We start from the raw sequence: 19,934 nt of genomic DNA on the forward strand, positions 1-19,934 counted from the left end.
CATTTCATACTAAAAAAATACTAGCTGGAAGGGAAGTCCCAGGCAATCTGTGCTAGGCTTATACAAAGATCTAATCTTTTCACTTTTCTGCTCAAAAATCTTAAGTGATTCTCTTTGACCTCCCAACTGAAGTTCGTGCTTGGATTTCAAGTCATTCCACCCTCCATTTCCACCTTTATCTTATGCTATTTCCTACTAGATGTTATATTCTATAATGAAAATGTTCTGTTCTTTGTTTTTTTTTTAACATATACATCCCTTTCCTGTCTCTGAATCTTTTACCTATACTGTTCCCTGTTCTGGAATGCCATTCTCCATGCCAAAACTCCCCTCCCAGGTCACCACTTCCCTCTCTCTGTTGTATTCCCGCATTAGAATGTAAACTCCTTCAGGCTATGTACTGTCTCACTTTCATATTTATATCCTTAGGATCTAATGCAATGCCTGTTACCTGTTACATAAATGACAATTAATGCTTATTCATTCATTCATTATTTTTCCCCTTCCTTACCTATTAATTTCCTAGCTATCTACTAAAGCCTTACCTTTTGTTGGGTTTTTTTTTGTTGTTTTTTGGGTTTTTTTTTGTTTTGTTTTTTGGTGAGGCAATTGGGGGTTAAGTGACTTGCCCAGGGTCACACAGCTAGTATCAAGTGTCTGGCCTGAGACCGGATTTGAACTCAGGTCCTCCTGACTGTAGGGCCAGTGCTCTATCCACTGCGCCACCTAGCTGCCTCCTTTTGTACATCAGACTTCAACATTACTTTGTATATCTCTAAATACTCTAAGACTTAGACTGTAAGCCCTATTAAAAGCCAGAAATTGTATTATGTTATATTATGTTAAATTATATTTCACAAAAACTGTTTCTCAAAAAAAAAAATGACACATTCTGACCATGCTTTTCCACACTGGCTGTTCATCTAATTCCTCTTAACATAATAGACCAGGAAGATTTGCCATAGTCCTTGCTTTTCACTGCCATTACTGTCTCTGCAGCTGTTACTCTGCAGCTTCTGCCCCTTTGAAATTCGCTATATCTTTCTAAATCATTGGGCCCAAATCCTTGTAACTGTAATCTACCAACCTTCAGGCCTCTCTCCTTCCTTTCCCAAGGACTTCAGTATCTAGGCTTCTTCACACCAACACTTGCCCTCATATTTGGAACCTTAAATGTGTACATCGATTTCCCCTCAATATCCTAGCCTCTCAGTTCATATATGTAGCAATTTAAGGTTTATAAGATGCTTATCTATTCTCATCTGTTCTCATTTTATCCTCACAAGAACTCTGTAAGATAGATGCTATTAATCTCCCCATTTTACAGATGAGGAAATTGAGACTGAGAGAGTTTAAGCAACTTGTGTAGGGTCTTGCTGTGTTAGGTGTCTGAGGCAAGACTGAAAGTCAGGTCTTCCTGACTCAGAGTCCAGTTCTTTATCCAGTGCTTTACTTATAACACCTAGTTACCTCTGGGCAGTTAGGTGGTGCAGTGGATAGAGTGCTAGGCCTGGAGTCAGGAAGATTCACCTTTCTGAGTTCAAATCCAGCCTTAGACACTTATTAACTGAGTGACCCTGGGCAAGTCACTTAACCCTGTTTGCCTCAGTTTCTTCATTTGTTGATGTTATTGCTTGTCCTTTGTTTTTTTTTAAGAGAACCAGTGATATCATGGGTGATGTCTTGATTTGCAAGTGAATTGGATTTAAGTGAGGTAGAGTTGCACAAAGTTGTCAACCTCATTCTCTCTTTCTGAGTCATCGAAGTCCAGTGCCAGGACAAAAGTCAAGCGATGACCCAGGATTCAGTGGATTATCTTGGTGTCTTTGATGTCTGACACACTCTAAGTGCTCCACAGCACCTGCTTCAGCTGCCTTCGTGGCCGTTGGAACAAATTATTCTCATCTACCAGTTCTTCCTGGGAAAGTTTTCACATGCTAGGGGTAGACTAGCATCCCCCCAACTCAGTGACAGGTTTGAGGCCTATAAGTTACCCTCAACCTGGTTTAGCCCATCTACTGAGACAGTTTACCAGGGTGTGGCCACTACACATGCTACAGCTCCTTGGAGCCACAGTGGAGAGTTGGGTGAAAGATGGACACCAAAGATGGCTGAGCAGCCCTGGAAAGAGCTCAGCAAGCCCTTGGTGCTAGGCTTCCCTGAATACACCATACACCCTTATCTATAAAATGAGCTGAAGAAGGAAGTGGCAAACCACTCCAGTGTCTTTGCCAAGAAAACCCCAAATGGGATCATAAAGAATCATACACAACTGAAACAACTGAACTCAATGAAAGCTACCTCTAGATACCTCATGATCTACATCTTCATTCCACCTTAGCTGTCTAAAGAGCATCTCAGATCTTATCTTGACGCTTAACTATGTGCTCTGAATGATAATGAGCTCTGAAATTCTCTTTTAGAAACCTAATTCTCTGGCCTTCTATCTCTTCCTCTACCTCATACATAAACATATTCTCCATTCTCCTTGTGACCATCAACCTTTCCAACCCTTCTTCCTCTAGAAGAGGAAGAATAGTCCATACTCTAGCCTCACTTTCCTCTTGATGCTATAATGAACTAGTTAAGTTATATACTGTTCTGTCCTCTTGAATACGTTGCTCCCTCATCCTCCTCCTAATCATGCTCTACCAGTCCTCAAACCTAGATGACTCTTACCAGGCAGATGGCTCTCCATTTCTAATCACAGGCTCCTGAGCACTAGCAGAAATTACACAATTGTGCCAACTACATCTACTATAAATTCATTTGTTCTAGTCACAACTGGGCTGTCATTGTCATATAGCTGTGCTAGGTGGCACAATGGATAGAATGCCAGGCCTGGAGTCAGGAAGAACCAAATTCAAATTACGAAGTTTCTTCTGACATCACATTAAGCCTAAATTGACCTCTGTGCAACTTCTGCCCATTGCTCCTGGTTTTCCCTGTGTGGCAAAACAAAACAAACCTAACCCATCCTTCATGTGACAGCCCTGGGGAGTAGAGAACTGACTGAATGTTAATCAGTTCAGTAATCTGAAATAAGGAGATTTGAGAGAATCACTCATTAAAAACCACTTACTGTGCAAGATGCTGTGCCGTATACTGATTCATAAACACCACTCATCTACTGATAATATCTATTATAGTATATATGGTAGTATAGTATAAAGTAATATGTAGTAATATAAAGTAGTGATAATATCTATTATAGTATATATGGTAGTATAATAGTATATATAGTAGTATAATGGAAAAAGCTCTGTACTTGGAATTAGAAGGCCTGAGGTCTAGTGCCAGGCCTGTCACTTAGTAGCTGTGTGACTTTGGGCATGTCATTCTATTTCTCTGAGACTCCATTTACTCATCTTTAAAAGGCTGATAGGAATACTTGCACTAGCTATCTTGTGGGTTGCCATGTTAATCTGTTACCTAATGCTGTCAGATTCTGATCTCTATTTTTAAAAGCCATAACCAAATAAGGGCACACATTTGGTTTTGAAGTGTTCCTATTGACATGTGATATTGACATGTCCTATTGACATGTGATTTTGAGAAAATAGGAATCATTATTTTTGTATGTACTAATATGCAAAACATTATGAAACTACTGACTTAAAGTCTTTATAGAATCATGAATGTACCTATTAGAATTAACTGAAGACCTGCTAAGAATAGGTTCTCAACTCTTTGAGTTGGAATGAAGTCTTTCCACTGTGCCCTTCCACTGTGCCCTCTAGAATGCCTGTTCCATAAGCAACAAACTTCCCTTTATCCTAAATCTTGTCCTCTCCCACTACTTCCATCTATTAGTTATTCCTGAAATTTGGCTCCTCCCAGATGACACAGCTCCCTCTCTGTCCTTTCCAGTACTAACTGTACCTTCACTCCTCTTCAGCTTAGTGGTCAAGGAGGGGTAGTTCTAATGCTTCTTGCTCCTCAATGCCACTTCCAGGTTCTCTCTTCCTTTGAGGTTCATGCTATTCATCTCTACCACTCAATCAAAATCCTCGTAGCTGTTGTCTACATACCTCCATGTCACTCCTCTCCTTTCCACAATGAGTTTAGTACATGGCTCATAAAGTTTCTCTCCTCTTCAATTCCTGCCCAGATGCTGGGAGACTTCAACATACATATTGACTTTCCCTCAAACTCCTTAACCATTCAGTTTCTCAACCTACTCACTTCCTATGACGTAGTCCTCCATGCCACCTCAGCTATACACAAAAATGGTCATACCCTTGATATTGCCATAATCCACAGTGTACTACATGTGTTCAAGAATTCTGAAATCCCTTTATCCGACCATATTCTCAGCCTTCAGTCATTCCCACCATCTACCACTTTTGCTCCTACTGCTCAAAAAAGGTAGAGAAAATCATGCAACTGTTCTAACCAGGTCCACTACAGATTTATTTTACATAACCGCAACTGGGCCTTCATTGATGCTAGACAATCCTACTAGACTTCCCTCTTCAGTTCATTGTCCCACCCTCTACAGTAGCTCTTCCAAACCTTTTCATCCCTCAAACCTCTGATGGCTGTCCCTCCTCCTGCTCTCTTAGTAAATCCTTCCCTCATCATTTCCAGAAAAAATGGAAGCCATTTGCTGTGAGTTCCCTCTTCTCCCTTCTTCCTTATCTCCTATCACTCAGGTGCCTTCTGTCCCTTTTGCCTCCTTCACCCCTGTTCCACATGATGAGGTGGGCTAACCCCTCTACCTGCTTAAGCAATTCCTATCGCATCCTGTCTCCTCCAACAGATTGCCTCCTCCACCATCCCCACTCTGTCTCTTTTTTTCAGTCACTTTCTTTCTACTAGCTCCTTCACTACTGCTTATAGATGTGTCCATATCACCCCCATCCTCAAAAAACTCTCACTTGAGCCTTCCCTCCCCACTATCATCCTATATTTCTTCTGTCCTTTGTGGCTGAACTCTTTGAAGAGTCCATCTACACTAGGTGACTCCACTTCCTGTCCTCTCACTCTCTTCTTAATCCTTTACAATCCAGCTTCTGACCATTTTACTAAAACTGCTCTCTCCAAAGTTGCTAATGATCTCTTCATTGCCAAATCCAATGGCCTTTTCTCAATCCTTATTCTCCTTGACCTGTCTCTAGCTGTTGACTCTTGCTCACCTCCTCCTTGATACCCTCTTCTCTCTAGGTTTTCAGGACATCACTCTCCTGGTTCTCCTTCTATTTATCTGACTACTTCTTCTTACTCTGCTGGATTCTCATCCAGATCTTACTTTCTAACCTTCTGGTTCTTCTTATCCCTCTATACTTCTTCACTTGATGATCTCATCAGCTCCCATGGATTTAATTACCATCTCTATGCTAATGATTCTCAGATTTACCTATCCTGCCCCAACCTCTGTGCTGACCTCCAATCTTATATCCCATGATGCCTTTCAGACATCTCAAACTCAATGCCCACAACATATCCAAAACTGAACTCTTTATCTTTCTCTTTAAACCCTCCCTCACCTCCACTATTACTGTAGAGGGTAGCACCATCCTCCCAGTCTCTCAGGCTGGTAACCTAGATGTTATCCTCAACTCCTCATTGTCTCTCACCTCCTATATTCAATATGTTGCCAAGGCCTGTGGATTTCATCTTTGTAACATCTCTCAAATATGCTTCCTTCTCTCCTCTAATGCTGTTACCACTCTAGGTGCAGAACCTCACACCTGGACTTGCTAGTGGGTTTGCCTGCCTCAGGTCTCTCCCCACTCCAGTCCATCCTCCATTCAGCCACAAAGTTAAACGTAAAGCACAGGTCTAACCATGTCAACCACCCACTCACCCCTCAATAAATTCTAGTGGCTCCCAGTTGTCTCTAGGATCAAATACAAAATTCTTTGCTGATATTCAAAGGCCTTCATAACCTAGTTCCCTCCTACTTTTTCCAGTCTTCTTATATCTTATTCTCCACTACAGTGATTCACCTCCTTGCTGTCAACTGGATACTCATGATCCAGTGACACTGGCCTCTTTGCTGACATTCCATCTAACTAACACTATGCTAACACTTTGCTAAACATCCCATCTCTTGCCTCCAGGCATTTTCTCTGGCTGTCCTCCATGCCTGGAACACTCTCCTCTCTTCATCTCTGCCTACTGACTTCCCTGGCTTCCTTTAAGCCCCAACAAAATCTTACCTTTTACAGGAAGTCTTTTCCAACCTTCTTAATTCTAGTGCCTTCCCTCTCTTAATTATTTCCTATTTATCCTGAATATAGTTTGATTTGTATGTATTTGTTTGCATGTTGTTTCCCACATAAGATTTTAGTCTTCTTGAGGGCAGGAACTATCTTTTGCCTCTTTTTTTATTGCCAGTGCCACAGTGCCTGGCACAGAGTAGATGCTTATGAAAGTTTATTTTGATTGATGGGAAGTATGTCAAAGACAATAAGGTAATAAAGTAGTATACTTTGATTGTTTCAGAACTATCTGTTCATAGGGTTATAGATTTAGGGTAGAAGGATCTTAAAGATCATCAGTCCTCCCGTTTTATAGATGAGGAAACTGAGTCCTGGGTAAATGAAGTGACTTTTTTCAAGATTTCAAGTCAGTGGCAGAGCTAGAATTCAAACCTAGCTCTTGTGACTCCAGATCCAGTGCTCTTTGCATTACACCACTAATTTTAAGGACTAACCTTTGCTGATTATTTGAAAATCCCACATTTCCAAAAGAGTTGAATCTTGAAGTCATACTATCAGGGACTGCCTGATCAAATAATAAATAGAGATAAGATTAGTATTCAGGGGAGATAATGGTAGAGAAGGAATTTTACCTCCCAATTTAGAGATTTACATATTAGCCAGGGGTTAAGTGCCAACTGCAGGGATGGGGAACCTGTGGCCTCCAGGTCACATGTGTCCCTCTAAGTCCTCACGTACAGCTATTTGACTGGCAGGTTCCTAGCTCCTGAATTTGGGGCCAAGTAATAGATAAATCAAGGACTAAAGAAAGGAGTGGGGCTTGGAACATACACTCACCTTCTCTCTCTAGTTTCTCCTCCCAATAAATTAGCTGTATTAAATGCTTTTATTATGAAGTCTTTAAGTTCAGTTCATTGCCGGGTACCATAACTAGAAGAGACATGGTAGGGAAAGTTAGCATATCTTTCTAACTCTGGCCTTACAAATTTGTATTGAGAAGAAAAGGGCATAGTTTTGCCATTTTAGAATTTTATTAAAATATAAACATGAAATATAAAATATGAAATTTTATATAAACATGAAACAAAATATTTTGTTTTAATATAAATTATTTCATTATATATTGCATATAATAAAATGCATTTATAAAAATGTAAATTTTATATAAAATATAAATACATGACTAGATCTTTTTTTAAAAATATGATAATTTTAAAGCAAACAATAGATTTTAAAACTTTGTGTGATCTTGATAGGGTCCTATATTAACTAATTAGGTTAGAATAGTTGTATTTAAGGAAACAAACTTTGGACTTAGAATCATTCAAAAAGTAGGTTTAAATCACAGATTTGTTACTTTAATAGCTGTATGACTTTAGGTAAGTCATTTAAAATGGGAATAATAATACCTTCCAGGGTTGTTTTAAGAAAAGCAGTTTAAAAACTGTAAAGTACTAAATATAGCTGTAAATATTTGGCATAGAAAATGTAAGTGGTTCTAATATATAAAATTTTTGTTTCACAGGATGATCTTGAAATTCTCTTTAGTGAAGAGGATTATCGTAGGAGAAAACCTCATCCTAATTTTTTAGACCATATAAATGCTGAAAAATTGGTCCTAAAAACTGGAAAAAATGTAAGTCTTGAATCAAGAAGACTATGGAGGGGAAGAAATGTTCTTTCTGGTTTAGCATTTAAGTATTGTTAAATTTTTTGCCCAACCTCAACTACTTTGTTTCAACCTTTAAGTTTTTTGTTTTTGTTACTTATTTATTTATTCATTCACTCATTTATTTCATTCATTCATTTGTTTATTTAAATTTGATCTGGCACTTAAATCCTACATTAAGGGATACATGTTTTCTTATTATCTAGCTTCTTTTATGTAAAGAAAGGTACAGTTAGAAAGTAATATATTTCTTTCCTACAATTTTCAGTAAAACATAGTCTTAACATAGGGTTAGGAACTGGACCTGTTATTTCTTTGGTTTAGGGAACTCCTGAGTGAGCTCCTACTACTACTGCAGGCTGGCCCCTTCTCTGCAACTGAAAGTCTTAGGTAGCTTCCCAGAGCAGTGAAAGGTTCAGTGACTTGCCCAAGTTCATGCAGCGCAGATGGGTCAGAGGTTTTCCTGGCTTCAAGATCAACTCTATCATTATGCCACACTGTCTTTTGGTATTAACATACAATTAACATATACGAGTATGGAAAATGAGAGCAAATGGTTCTTAGCAGTTCCTACCTCCTGCTGAGCATCTGGTTCCTTAAAGAAATGAGCTCCCTTAACAAGTCCTAGGCTTTGAGCATAGTAATTATTCCTCTTACCGAAATGGAAATGATTTAGGTAAGGGACTTACCCTAATACTAATAAATATATACTCCTCTCAAGGCCAAAAGCCTATGGTAACCTAGGGGTTTGCAGTTATTTTTCCTGTAAGAGATTCCCAGAAAAAATCACTTACTGGTCAGGAGTTGTAGGAGGGAGTGGGACATATAGTTTCCTACAGATTGAGGGGTCTTGCCTTTTCAGTAAACACTAGTAGTTCTGGTACCATTGGTCATCTCTTGCGCCTCTACTCAATCAATCTACTATGGGTCAGAAGAAACTTATTCCCTTTTGTGCCTTCTCCCCTTCACAAAACTTAAGCTATCCAGTGCCTCAGGGATACCCTGGGATACATAATTTGCAGATGATGATGCTTATTACCCCCAACATATCTCCTATACTGTGAGAGTATAGGCCTCTTAAACCTTAAAGGTGTGAAAGTGACTAATATACATGGTGTATAATTTGTGACTCCTTATGTCAATGAATTGATGATCTCATCAATAGTGAGTCACTAATCATTTATTAAGCTCCTGCCATGTGCCAGATACTGTTCTAAGTGCTGAGGATACAGATCCAAAAGACAAAAAGGCAGTTCCTGTTCTCAAGGAGCTTATAATCTAATGGGGAAAGAAACACACAAAAGGAAGCTGAAAAGTAAGGAGGTGGGGGGGATGGAAAGGTCCCTGTAACCAGCATTAGAAAAGTGCAGAGGAGTGCAATCAGGTGGGAAATGAAGAGATGGCTGACCTTGGTACCCTCCTAAAATGAAGGTTTTTGAAAGGTCTTTGTTCCACCCTCCAAACAGAAAGTCAGAAGGTACTGATGAGGTATGAGTACCAAGACTGACACTGTCTTACAAGATGATGAGTTTCTCTTAATTGGTACAAATTATAACTTAACCATTTCTTCTCATCTTATGTGATTCTTATCCATGTTTTTCCATAGATCCTCCACTAAATTAAAGCCACTCATCAAAAGCAATTGAATAAGGGCTCTTCAAGTTTAAGGAATCTAAAAATGAATAGGAGAGTTAATTAGTTTCTTCTACCAATTCTAATTCTTTCATTTGGTGGTAAATGCCTTTCCATATGAATGGTTATATGGGACCCTGAGTCTTCACCTTAATCAGGAAAAGGAAACCCACACACAAGACTTAGAGGTCCAATGGATATTTATTAAAGGATATTCTGTATAGCCACCTGAGGTCTGAGGAGGGCTAGAGATGAGAATGGAATGGTTTCCCAGCATTCATTTTATATAGGAAGGGTCCAGTTCCTGATGTATGGTAAAGTACTCCTCCTTTTGGGCATTTCCGTATGATGCTGAGGAACATGGGTGTTATCTGCTACTTCTGTTTCCAGATCTTTGTTTTGGGATCTTTGAGCAACATAATTGGTTGATGAGGATGAGAATGTGAAAGTAGAAGTTTCCCTGATTTACTCAAAGTTGGCACACGATGGTGCCAAGATGAACAGTTTATGAGGTTATTATGGAAAAGAGGAGGAGACTTTGGCTAGTTTAAGGGGTGGAAGGAAAAAATAAGGGGTATAAAGAATACTTTTTAAAAACTCAATTTTACTTTATTTTCTGAATTCATTCCATTCTGCCTACTCCTCCCCCACCCACTGAGAAAGCAAGGGAAAAAAAACCCCTATTTCAAACGTGTATAGTCAAGCAAAACAAATTCCAACTTTAGCCACATTAAAAAAAAAATAGCTTCAGTTTGCACTCTGAGGCCATCACCTCTCTGTCTGGAGATGGATAGCATATTTCATTATGAGTTTTCTGGAACTGTGGTTGGTTGCATTGTGTTGATAAGAATTCCTAAGGCTTTCAAAGTCGTTTGTCTTTATAGTATGTTGTATAAATTGTTCTCCTGGTTTCAGCTCATTTCATTTTGTATCAGTTCATACAAATCTTCCTAGGTTTTTCTAAAACTATCCCCTTCAACATTTCTTATAGTACAATAGCAGTACTTCATATACATATACTATAACTTGCTCAGCCAGTGAGTAGTGACAACTCCTCACTTTCCAATTCTTTGCTACCATGAAGCTCTACTTGTATTTTGTATGAGTGGGTCCTTTTCCCTTTTCTTTGACCTCTCTGGGTTATAGACCTATAATGGCTATCATTGGGTCAGAGGATATATACACTTTAATAGCTTTGGGTATTGTTCTAAATTGCTTTTTGGAATGACTAGACCAGTTCAGAGTTCTTACCAACATTGCATTAATTTACCTGTTTTCCTATAGCCCCTCCAGAATGTGTTTCTTTTTCTTGTCAGCTTTGCCAATCTTATGGTGTAAGGTGGTACCTCAGAGTTATTTTAATTTATATTTTTCTAATTATTAGTGTTTTAGAACAGTTTTTCCTATGGTTATCAATAGATTTTTTTCTCTAAGAACTGCCTATTCATATCCTTTGACCATGGGGAATGGTTTTTATTCTTATAAATTTGGATCAATTCCATATATATCTTAGAAGGCAGATAGCACTTAATGAGATATGTGCCAACTACCTAGCAAGTACCAGAAATATGGCCTTTGGGTTGCTCTCTCAAGTGAAGAATAAAAAGCCTAGTAGAAATGTTTATGGTTTTTATTTTTTCCCTTCAGATTCTACATGTGAAATGCTAATTCAGATTCCATAGAGTAGGAGGAATAAACTTCTAATACATAAAGATATTAATAAGATAATAAAAGGCATTTATTAATACAGCTATATAAAAATTTTATATGAATGTGTATATTCTTTGGTTTTTTTATTAATTTATTTTGAGTTATCAACAATCACCTCCATAAACTTTTGAGTTTTAAATTTTTCTCCCCCTCCTTCCCCGCCTCCCTCCCCAAGATGGTATGCAGTCTGATACAGGCTATACATATACATTCCTATTAAACATATTTTCACAGTAGTGATGTTGTAAGTAAGAATTAGAACCAATAGGAGGAACCACAAGAAAGAGGAAACAAAACAGAAGAAAAAAAGGAGCAAATAGTATGCTTCAATGTGCATTCAAACTCCATAGTTCTTTCTCTGGATGTGGATAGCATTTTCCACCATGAGACTTTTGGAGATGTCTTAAATCTTTGCATTGCTGAGAAGAGCTAAGTCTATCAAAGTTAGTCATTTCATAACGTGGCTGTTACTGTATACAATGTTCTCCTGGTTCTGCTCACTTCACTCAGCATCAGTCCATACAAGTCTTTCTAGGTTTTTCTGAAGTCTGCCTGATCATCATTTCTTATGGCACAATAATATTCCATTACATTCATATACCACAACTTGTTCAGCCATTCCCCAATTGATAGGCATCCCCTCAATTTCCAATTGTTTGCCACCACAAAAAGAGCTGCTATAAATATTTTTGTACGTGTGGGTCCTTTTCCCATTTGTATGATCTCTTTGGGATATAGACCTAGAAGTGCTATTGCTGGGTCAAAGGGTATGCACATTTTTATAACACTTTGGGCATAGTTCCAAATTGTTCTATAAAATGGTCGGATCAATTCACAACTCCACCAATAATGCCTTAGTGTTCCAATTTTCCCACACCTTCTCCAACATTTATCATTTTCCTGTTTTGTCATGTTGACCAATCTGATAGGTGTGATGTGGTACCTCAGAGTTGTTTTGATTTGCATTTCTCTAATCAATAGTGATTTAGACCATTTTTTTCATATGACTATAGATGGCTTTAATTTCTTCATTTGAAAACTGTCTGTTCATGTCCTTATACCATTTATAAATTGGAGAATGACTTGTATTCTTATAAATTTGACTTAGTTCTCTATATATTTTAGAAATGAGGCCCTTATCAGAGACACTTGTAAAAATTCTTTCCCAGTTTTCTGCTTCCCTCCTAATCTTGGTTGCATTGGCTTTGTGCAAAAACTTTTCAATTTAATGTAATCAGAATTATCCATTTTGCATTTCATAGTGTTCTCTATCTCTTGTTTAGTCATAAATTCTTTTGTTCTCCATAAATCTGACAGGTAAACTATTCCTTGCTCTCCTAGTTTGCTTACAGTATCAGCCTTTATATCTAAATCACGAACCCATTTTGACTTTGTTTTGGTATAGGGTGTGAGATTTTGGTCTGTGCGAATGTATGTATTCTTTATCAAACAATATCAATTTATTTATATTCTCAGAGTAAAGAATGATAGCTCTTGCAAAAACAAAATTCTAAGTAGTAAATATATTCTATATACATAAGAAAGGGGTATAGACCTAAAGAGATCAGTGGAAATCACTGTAGCAATTAAAGATTTGTTGTCCCCAATAATGTACATGGAGGAACCACCCAGTAAATTAGGGGCCATCCTCTAAGAATAATTTAGGATTGTACAGCAAAATTATTAGTGATGATGATATGCTACATCTTAATCTGACTGGGTACAATATAAAAATCATTATTTAATGTATATGCTAACTATACACATAAGACTTTCTCCTCTTCCACAATTCATTTCCTCACCCCAGAGGATAAGTATATAACTATACACACACTGTCCTGCAATCTTAACTTCCCATTAGTCATTTCTGTCTTTATTCTGGTTATTTTTTTTTATTCAACCTTTATTCAATTCCCAAGGGGAACCATCTTGAGGTTTCATGTTTCAAAATATATAATCATTTTAAGCTTATTATATCACCTGTCACTGGCAAATCAATAGATGAACCAACTCCCTCTGCCTCCTACCTCTCAGACCATAGACCCTAAGCCTGTTTTTGATTCTTTTTTTTAATCAAATTTGAATGCTGATTGATTCGATATGAACATAGCAACAAAAGATCAGTAGTCCATGGTGAGTCAGAATAAAATGAAAAAGCATTTATTATTATTTACTTTGTGCCAAGCACTATGCTAATTGCTGGTAATAGAAATAGAAAAAATGAGAGTACCTGCTTTGAGAGAGTTCACATTGTTATTCAGGGAAACAACTCATATATAAGAGTTAAGCTACAGAGAGAATAGAAAGGCGTGATGGTCCATAGAGGGCAGCAGCAGCCAGGGTGATGACATTGGGTATGAGTTGTCATATCCACCCCTGTTCTGAGCCAGGCCTGACTTAATCGACTCAGGACTAGAATGAAATGAGACACTCAGAGATCATCTAACATTTATTTAACAAAAGGAGGCTTACCTAGGAGGACCTTGGAAAGGATGTATTTTGTAAGGATGCAGCATTGATTCATTTGGTCTCAGCCCTCCTACCTCCTCATTTACCACAGTGGCATGCCTAGTGTAATTCTGAGCAACCTCTCTGAACCTCAGTTTCTTCATCTTAAAAACAGTACCTACCTCATAGGAGTCATTTGAGACTCAAATGAGATACTGTATGTAAAATGTTTTGCAAACCTTGAAGTCCTATATAAATGTCAATTACTATTATTGAACAGTCTCACTGTTAACAAGGCAGCATTTTGTCTGTGTAGAATACAGCAGTAGGAAGACAGTTATTTAGAAGGTCTCCCATTCTAGAAGGACACATGACTAGTTGTTTTTTTTTTTACATGAAGAGTGAAGCTAACAAATTTAGAACAGTAGTTAGAAGGTGACACCAAGTGGTTTGAGACGATATTACAAGTAATTAAAAAAAAAAAAACACTGTAGAGTAGATTTAGGTAATTCAATAAAACTGATGAAACTTATTTAATAAAATCATATCATGTACTCCTGTCTCAAGAAACAAACAAAAAAAACCCCTTTTTTAAGATCATTATTCTTCCAGTGAGGCTATGTGGCTATAAATCATGAAAGAACACAATCTCTAAAGAAGCAGAATTTCAGGTGACCCAAATGGCAATCGAGAGATGAAAGAATAAGTTGGCTACAGCATATTGTTGACAATGATTCACCCATAAGAAGTAACATAGAAGATCATAAGATTATAAATCTAGAGTTGGAAGGGACCTCAGAAACCCTCTAATTCAACCCCTTCATTTTACCGATGAGGAAACTAAGACCTAAGGAGGCCAAGTAACTTGCCCAGGGTCACACAGATGTCCGTGTGTCAGATATGTCCGATGAATGAAATGAACCCTCACCCTTGCCAGTGCTCTTTCCAAAGTTCTATGCAGCCTCTAGGAAATGAACATTTAGGAAAGTAGGTGGATTTGACATATATTGAAAGCAAAGTATAACAGATGGACAGTCTGAATGTTGCACCCAATATCCTTGTGATATCAAAACATCTAGAGGAAGCCCTCTGATATGTTTAGCCCTCTTGAGGAATTATAAGAAAATGTGGATGAGTTGCAAAAGATGAAAAGGCATGGGCATATTGTGATCTTTGCCATTAGAGAGAATACCCACATCAATAAATTATGTATCTATTGAAATATTGAAGCATATGACTTAATTGTCACTTAAAAAGAACTATAGCAACCTTCCTAAGTGTTACTCCTACTGAGTTGCCGCTTAGAAGTCAAGGGTTTACTGACTAAGGAGGTTTCTAGACTCTTGATTTCCTCACCAAGGCAACTGATTTATATTTATTATACTTCTTTAAGAAATGGCAATAACACGTGCCTGGTATTTTGTTCACTTCTTATTTTTTTTTTGTCAGCGGCATAAATAGGTCAGGTTAGAGTTATCTCAATTTTCTGTTATGTCCCATTTTTTCTGTCCCCTGATTTAGTATTAATTTTGATCCTTGCTCTAATAAATCAATAGCCTAACTATAATACATAGATGGCTAATTTTCAAATAATTCTGACAGTGGTAACCATTTGTTTCCTATCTTTCACAAATATAATCAATTTCATTTTGTTATTTAGAGCTCTTCTCATCTAGTGCATTCCAACTTTCTTTTCTAAGTATATATTCATAATGTGTAATCATAGGGCTTCTGTATAATCTGTAAGCCTTTGACATCTTTCATTCAAATCATGGTTTCCAGTATTTTTTTTTTTGTTGTTGTTATTCTTCCCATACCCATCCTTGTTTGGAAGTCACTGAGAATTTAACTATATGCTAATTTCATTGGGAGGATCTTATTGAGTTTTTCATAGGATTTCTTTATGCTCTTATTCTCTGCAATATTTGTTAATGTATAAGCTTCAGTAATTTTCATTAATCATTTTTTGTAAATTTTTATCTTGAGCGTGGCAGTAGGAAATGACCTAATGTGCCATGAAATAATGTTTCTTTTTAACTGTGAATACATGATAAAACTAACTTCTCTCCAAGGACAACCTTTGCACTGGCCTGCATTTAATTGCAACTTCCTTTTGTTTTCTGGTTCTATGTTTCTTAGGAATGTCAAGATTGCCATAATCCAATTCCTCTGGTATAATAGACCCACTATTGGTCACTGGAAAAGAATCTCACATTTAGCATACCAGGAGCGAAGTTAATATTTACGTATAGTCTCTGCCACTGTCATTGAAAAATTAGAAGGTGGTCCCATAGAGTACCATTTTATGCTTCTCTTTGTTTCATGAGTTGTCACAGCCATAACATTCACCACCAAGTGGTCAGTCTGCTGATAATAAACCTCTCTGTACTTAGCTTGACTGGCCTCTATAGTTGAGGGACACCCAAAGGAAAATAAAGAGGTAGTTAGGTGGTAGTAGATAGAACACTTGACCTGGAGACAGGAAGACCTGAGTTCAAATCCATCCTCAAACACTTACTAGTCATGTGACTCTGGACAAGTCATTTCACCTGCTTACCTTGGTTTCCTCATCTGTAAAACTGGAAATAATAATAGCACCTAACTCCCAGAGTTGTGAGGATAAAATCAGATCTATAAAATGTATTGCAAACCTTAAAGCACTATATAAATGCTAGCTATTATTACTATTTATTATTATTATTGTTATTATTGTTATTAGAGAGGTCTTTGGTGGGTATGAGTGGACTACAATACATTATAACCAGAGAATTACATGAGAAGTAGCACAAAGGATGGCATCAAAGACATATCTGTTTAGAAAACAACTTGGGCCAGTTACATAGTAAAAGGATGAGACAGCTACTTTCTATCCCATATGCTCTGTTGGTATCCATGCAATGTCAAGATATCTAGAAGAAGGCCACTGACACACTGTGTTGACCCTCTATAGAGAATTTGTAGGAGAAAATAGATAAGACCTCACAGTGTTGATAATTGCTAAAATGTATGGATAGGGCTTCAGTGGTAGACAGGTGACCAGCAAAATGCTGGAGTGATTGTTTTCTTTAAATCTCCCCAACCCCAAAACCTTAAAAACACTGGACAACTTAAATACTTCCAGTACCCATTTTGCAACCCTAACTCTACGTGACTTCATGCCTATCACAGTGAACTCAAGCATGCAAACTTGTAAGTTAGTCTGGCTATAGGGATCTCCAGTGTCAGTGACTCAGCCTGAACTGCTCCCACATCTACTCTACAAAAGATACAAGGGTTGATTCTGCCCATGGAAAGGGAAAGTAACTGGAGCTAGTGGAAGATTTTAAACATGCATGCAATATTCAGAGCCATGGGCTAGAGGAGAAGGAGCATCAGGACTGAGAGAAAGAGGACTGGTTGGGGCCAGTCTTTTCTCCCTGTAGATTAATCAGAATTGGGATCTCAACACCAATATAAAATAAAGAGACTGAGACCACCAACAACCCAGTTTGGAGGTCTGCACAAATGGCAGGAGCAGAGATCGAGATAAACATTATCAAGGGCTCACTGATGAGTCATTGCTGTCAGTCACTAAGTCAATGATGCAGAGATAGATAGTACTATAGTTTTTATGTATGGACTTCACTGTGTAAAAATGTAAGTGAACCTAGATACTAGTTTCAGCAATTTTATTTAGAATGTGAATACACAAGCAACATGGAAATAATGGAGTTTTACAGAAGGCCAAAAGGGAAGTACTGATAGTACTGACAGAGGTACTTAAGAGTGCGTTGCTGGGGTTCTTGTGACCAGCGTATTTCAGAAGCAGGACTTGAACTCAGGTCTTCCTAACTAAAAGGCCAATTCTCTCTCTGCATCACCATTTCTAAGCCTTCTCCTATTTAGGCTAAACTTTCCCAGGTCCTTCAAACATTGCTCTTAAGTTATATTCTCCAGACCTCTCCTTTTTCTGAATATCTTGTCTATGCCTTTCCTAAACTGATTCCCAGAATTGAACATAGTACTCTAGGTCTGACCATAGCAGACTGTAGCAAAGCTATTTATTTCCACACTCATTTGAAAAATAAAGCTTTTCAATGCAGCCTACAATAGCATTACCTACAAAAGCTGTGGTAGAATTAACATTTGACACAATGATTTCTTTCATTTTATGTAAGCTATCTGTGAGGTATATTTCTTGGATTCTCCCCCTGTTTTTTCCCCTGGGGTAATTTATTTCATTATTTATTAATTCCTTGGTTGTTGTATTTGTATTTATTTATCATTCTTGTGCGTGTTGTCTGTGGTATTTGCAAAGTAAATAATCTATTCACATCTGGGGTTTTTTTTTATGTTTCAAATGTCTCTCTTTTATTCCACATTCTTTCTTTCTTTTTTTTTTTTTCATTTATGATTAGGTTCCAGTTTGCAGGGATGTCACTTTGGGTGACTTTACTCTTTGCTCTTCAGAACACATTTCATTCCCTTCTGTTGAGTACAGAACACTTGTTTTATTTTAATTTCGCATATTTGAAAGTCTTTCTCTTGGTCACTCAAAGAATTTATTGTTTGTCATTGGAATTGTTTAATTTAATTACTATGTATTTTGGAATTTGCAGCATAGGTTTGTTTGTTTTCTGCAGTCAGTCTGTGGATTCTCTCCATTGGCGTTTTATTTTGTGTGTGTGTGTTCAGAAATTCTGAGCAATTTTCTCATTATTTCTTGCTTTATGATATTCAAGTTTTGGGGTTTTTTTTTACTTTTTGTCTTTTGGGAGGCCTGTGATCCTTAAGTTATATCTGCATATCCTGTCTTCAAGATCAATATGTTTTACATATAGATTTCACGATGTTTTAATGCTATTTCTTTTTGTTTCTCTTATTCCAGATTATCCTTCCCTTCTGTACATTTGCACTCCCAATCACTTGTTCTCTTTTGCTTCTTTGGAAAGACGTGCCACTATGGATTCGTGTTTTTCTATTCTGCCAATTTCTGCTGTGCAAGGCATAAATTCTGTTTTTACATTAAACCATTCTTTCCTAAACCATTCAGGAACATCCTATTGTGATTCCATAATCTCTCTGATATCCATTGGATGTTGATTCGTTTTCCTTTGTCTCACAATATTTATTCAGAGGTGTCTGGATTCATCTAGATGTCTTGGATGCCATCTTCCTTTCTGTTATCAATATCTTTCCTGTTGATTTATCTATTTGTGCTGTTTTATTCCTTGTGAGATCTTTAGTAATTTCAGTCTTTTTTTTCTTTATATTCCTCTGTCACTCTCTTTCTTTCTCCCTCTGTTTTGATAGTGCATCCTCTAAGGGCTAGACGTCATAGCTATCTCAGCCTCCTCTCACCCTGGACAATTTACTTTTCACTGGCCCTAGTTCCTTCCCCAAGTGACAGAACTTACCCTGACCAGAGGTAAAGTTTAATTTGTTTAGCAGACCAAAGCAGACAAGAAACGTGCACACATGACATAAAGATAGAAGATTAATTCCTGGTATCTTGTGGGATCTACTTACTTGCTTTTACCTTAATGATATTTTTCAGAATCTTCCTTTTGCGTTCTTGAGTGCTTGGCGTTCTAGATGTTTAAGCTGGATGAAAAATTGCCAGGGATGGTGCAGAGGTCATTAGACAAGATGAGGTTCCTTTAAACTTTAAGATTCTTTAGCTTGTGAAATAGTCAGATATTTTATCCATAGTCTCATCTCTGCTTCTCTTAACTCATCTCTGTGGCATCAGGCATCTCAATTCAATAAATATATCTTAAGTATACCGCAATATTCAAGGCACTGTGCCAGATACTGGGGATATAACTATGGTGAAGAAAAATACAATATGAGGACAGATAGGATAATTTGAAAAGAACCTTAACGATATTACGTAGAAGGTGGCAGCTTAGCTGAGTCTTGAAGGAATGTAAGGCTTCTGAGAGTCGAAGTTAAGAAGTATGCCTTCCAGGAATGGGGAACAGCCTGGAAAAGATGGGATGTCCAGTTCAGAGAAGAGCTAGTAGTTTCTGTTTGGAATGTAGAGTGCTTGAAGGGGATTAATATGAACTATGGTTGAAAAAATAATTTGGAACCATATTGTGGAAGGTCTTACATGCCAGCCTGAGGTATTTGTATTTTATTCATAAAGCAAGAAAGAATTACTGAAGTGTTTGTTTTTGTTTTTAGCATAGGAGTGCCAATGTCAGACTTGTACCTTAGAAAAACTAGTTTGTCATTTCTATGAAGAATGGATAAAAGAGGAGTAGATAGTGGAAGCAGGAAGACCAATTAGAAAGCTATTACAGTAACCCAGATGAGAGATGATA

General features: G+C 37.5%; 1 protein-coding gene across 1 annotated transcript in view; it reads left to right on the forward strand.

Moving 5' to 3' along the window:
• The window catches only part of AK7 (adenylate kinase 7), a 104,418-nt gene that overhangs the window by 21,870 nt on the left and 62,614 nt on the right, over positions 1–19,934 (forward strand). The window contains exon 5 of the mRNA XM_027849266.1: positions 7,693–7,803. Within this exon, the coding sequence (XP_027705067.1) occupies positions 7,693–7,803 (111 nt within the window). The remainder of the gene's footprint in view (positions 1–7,692; positions 7,804–19,934) is intronic.

Source organism: Vombatus ursinus, unplaced genomic scaffold (genome assembly GCF_900497805.2).
Source record: "Vombatus ursinus unplaced genomic scaffold, bare-nosed wombat genome assembly UNPS02007284.1, whole genome shotgun sequence".
Classification (NCBI taxonomy): domain Eukaryota; kingdom Metazoa; phylum Chordata; class Mammalia; order Diprotodontia; family Vombatidae; genus Vombatus; species Vombatus ursinus.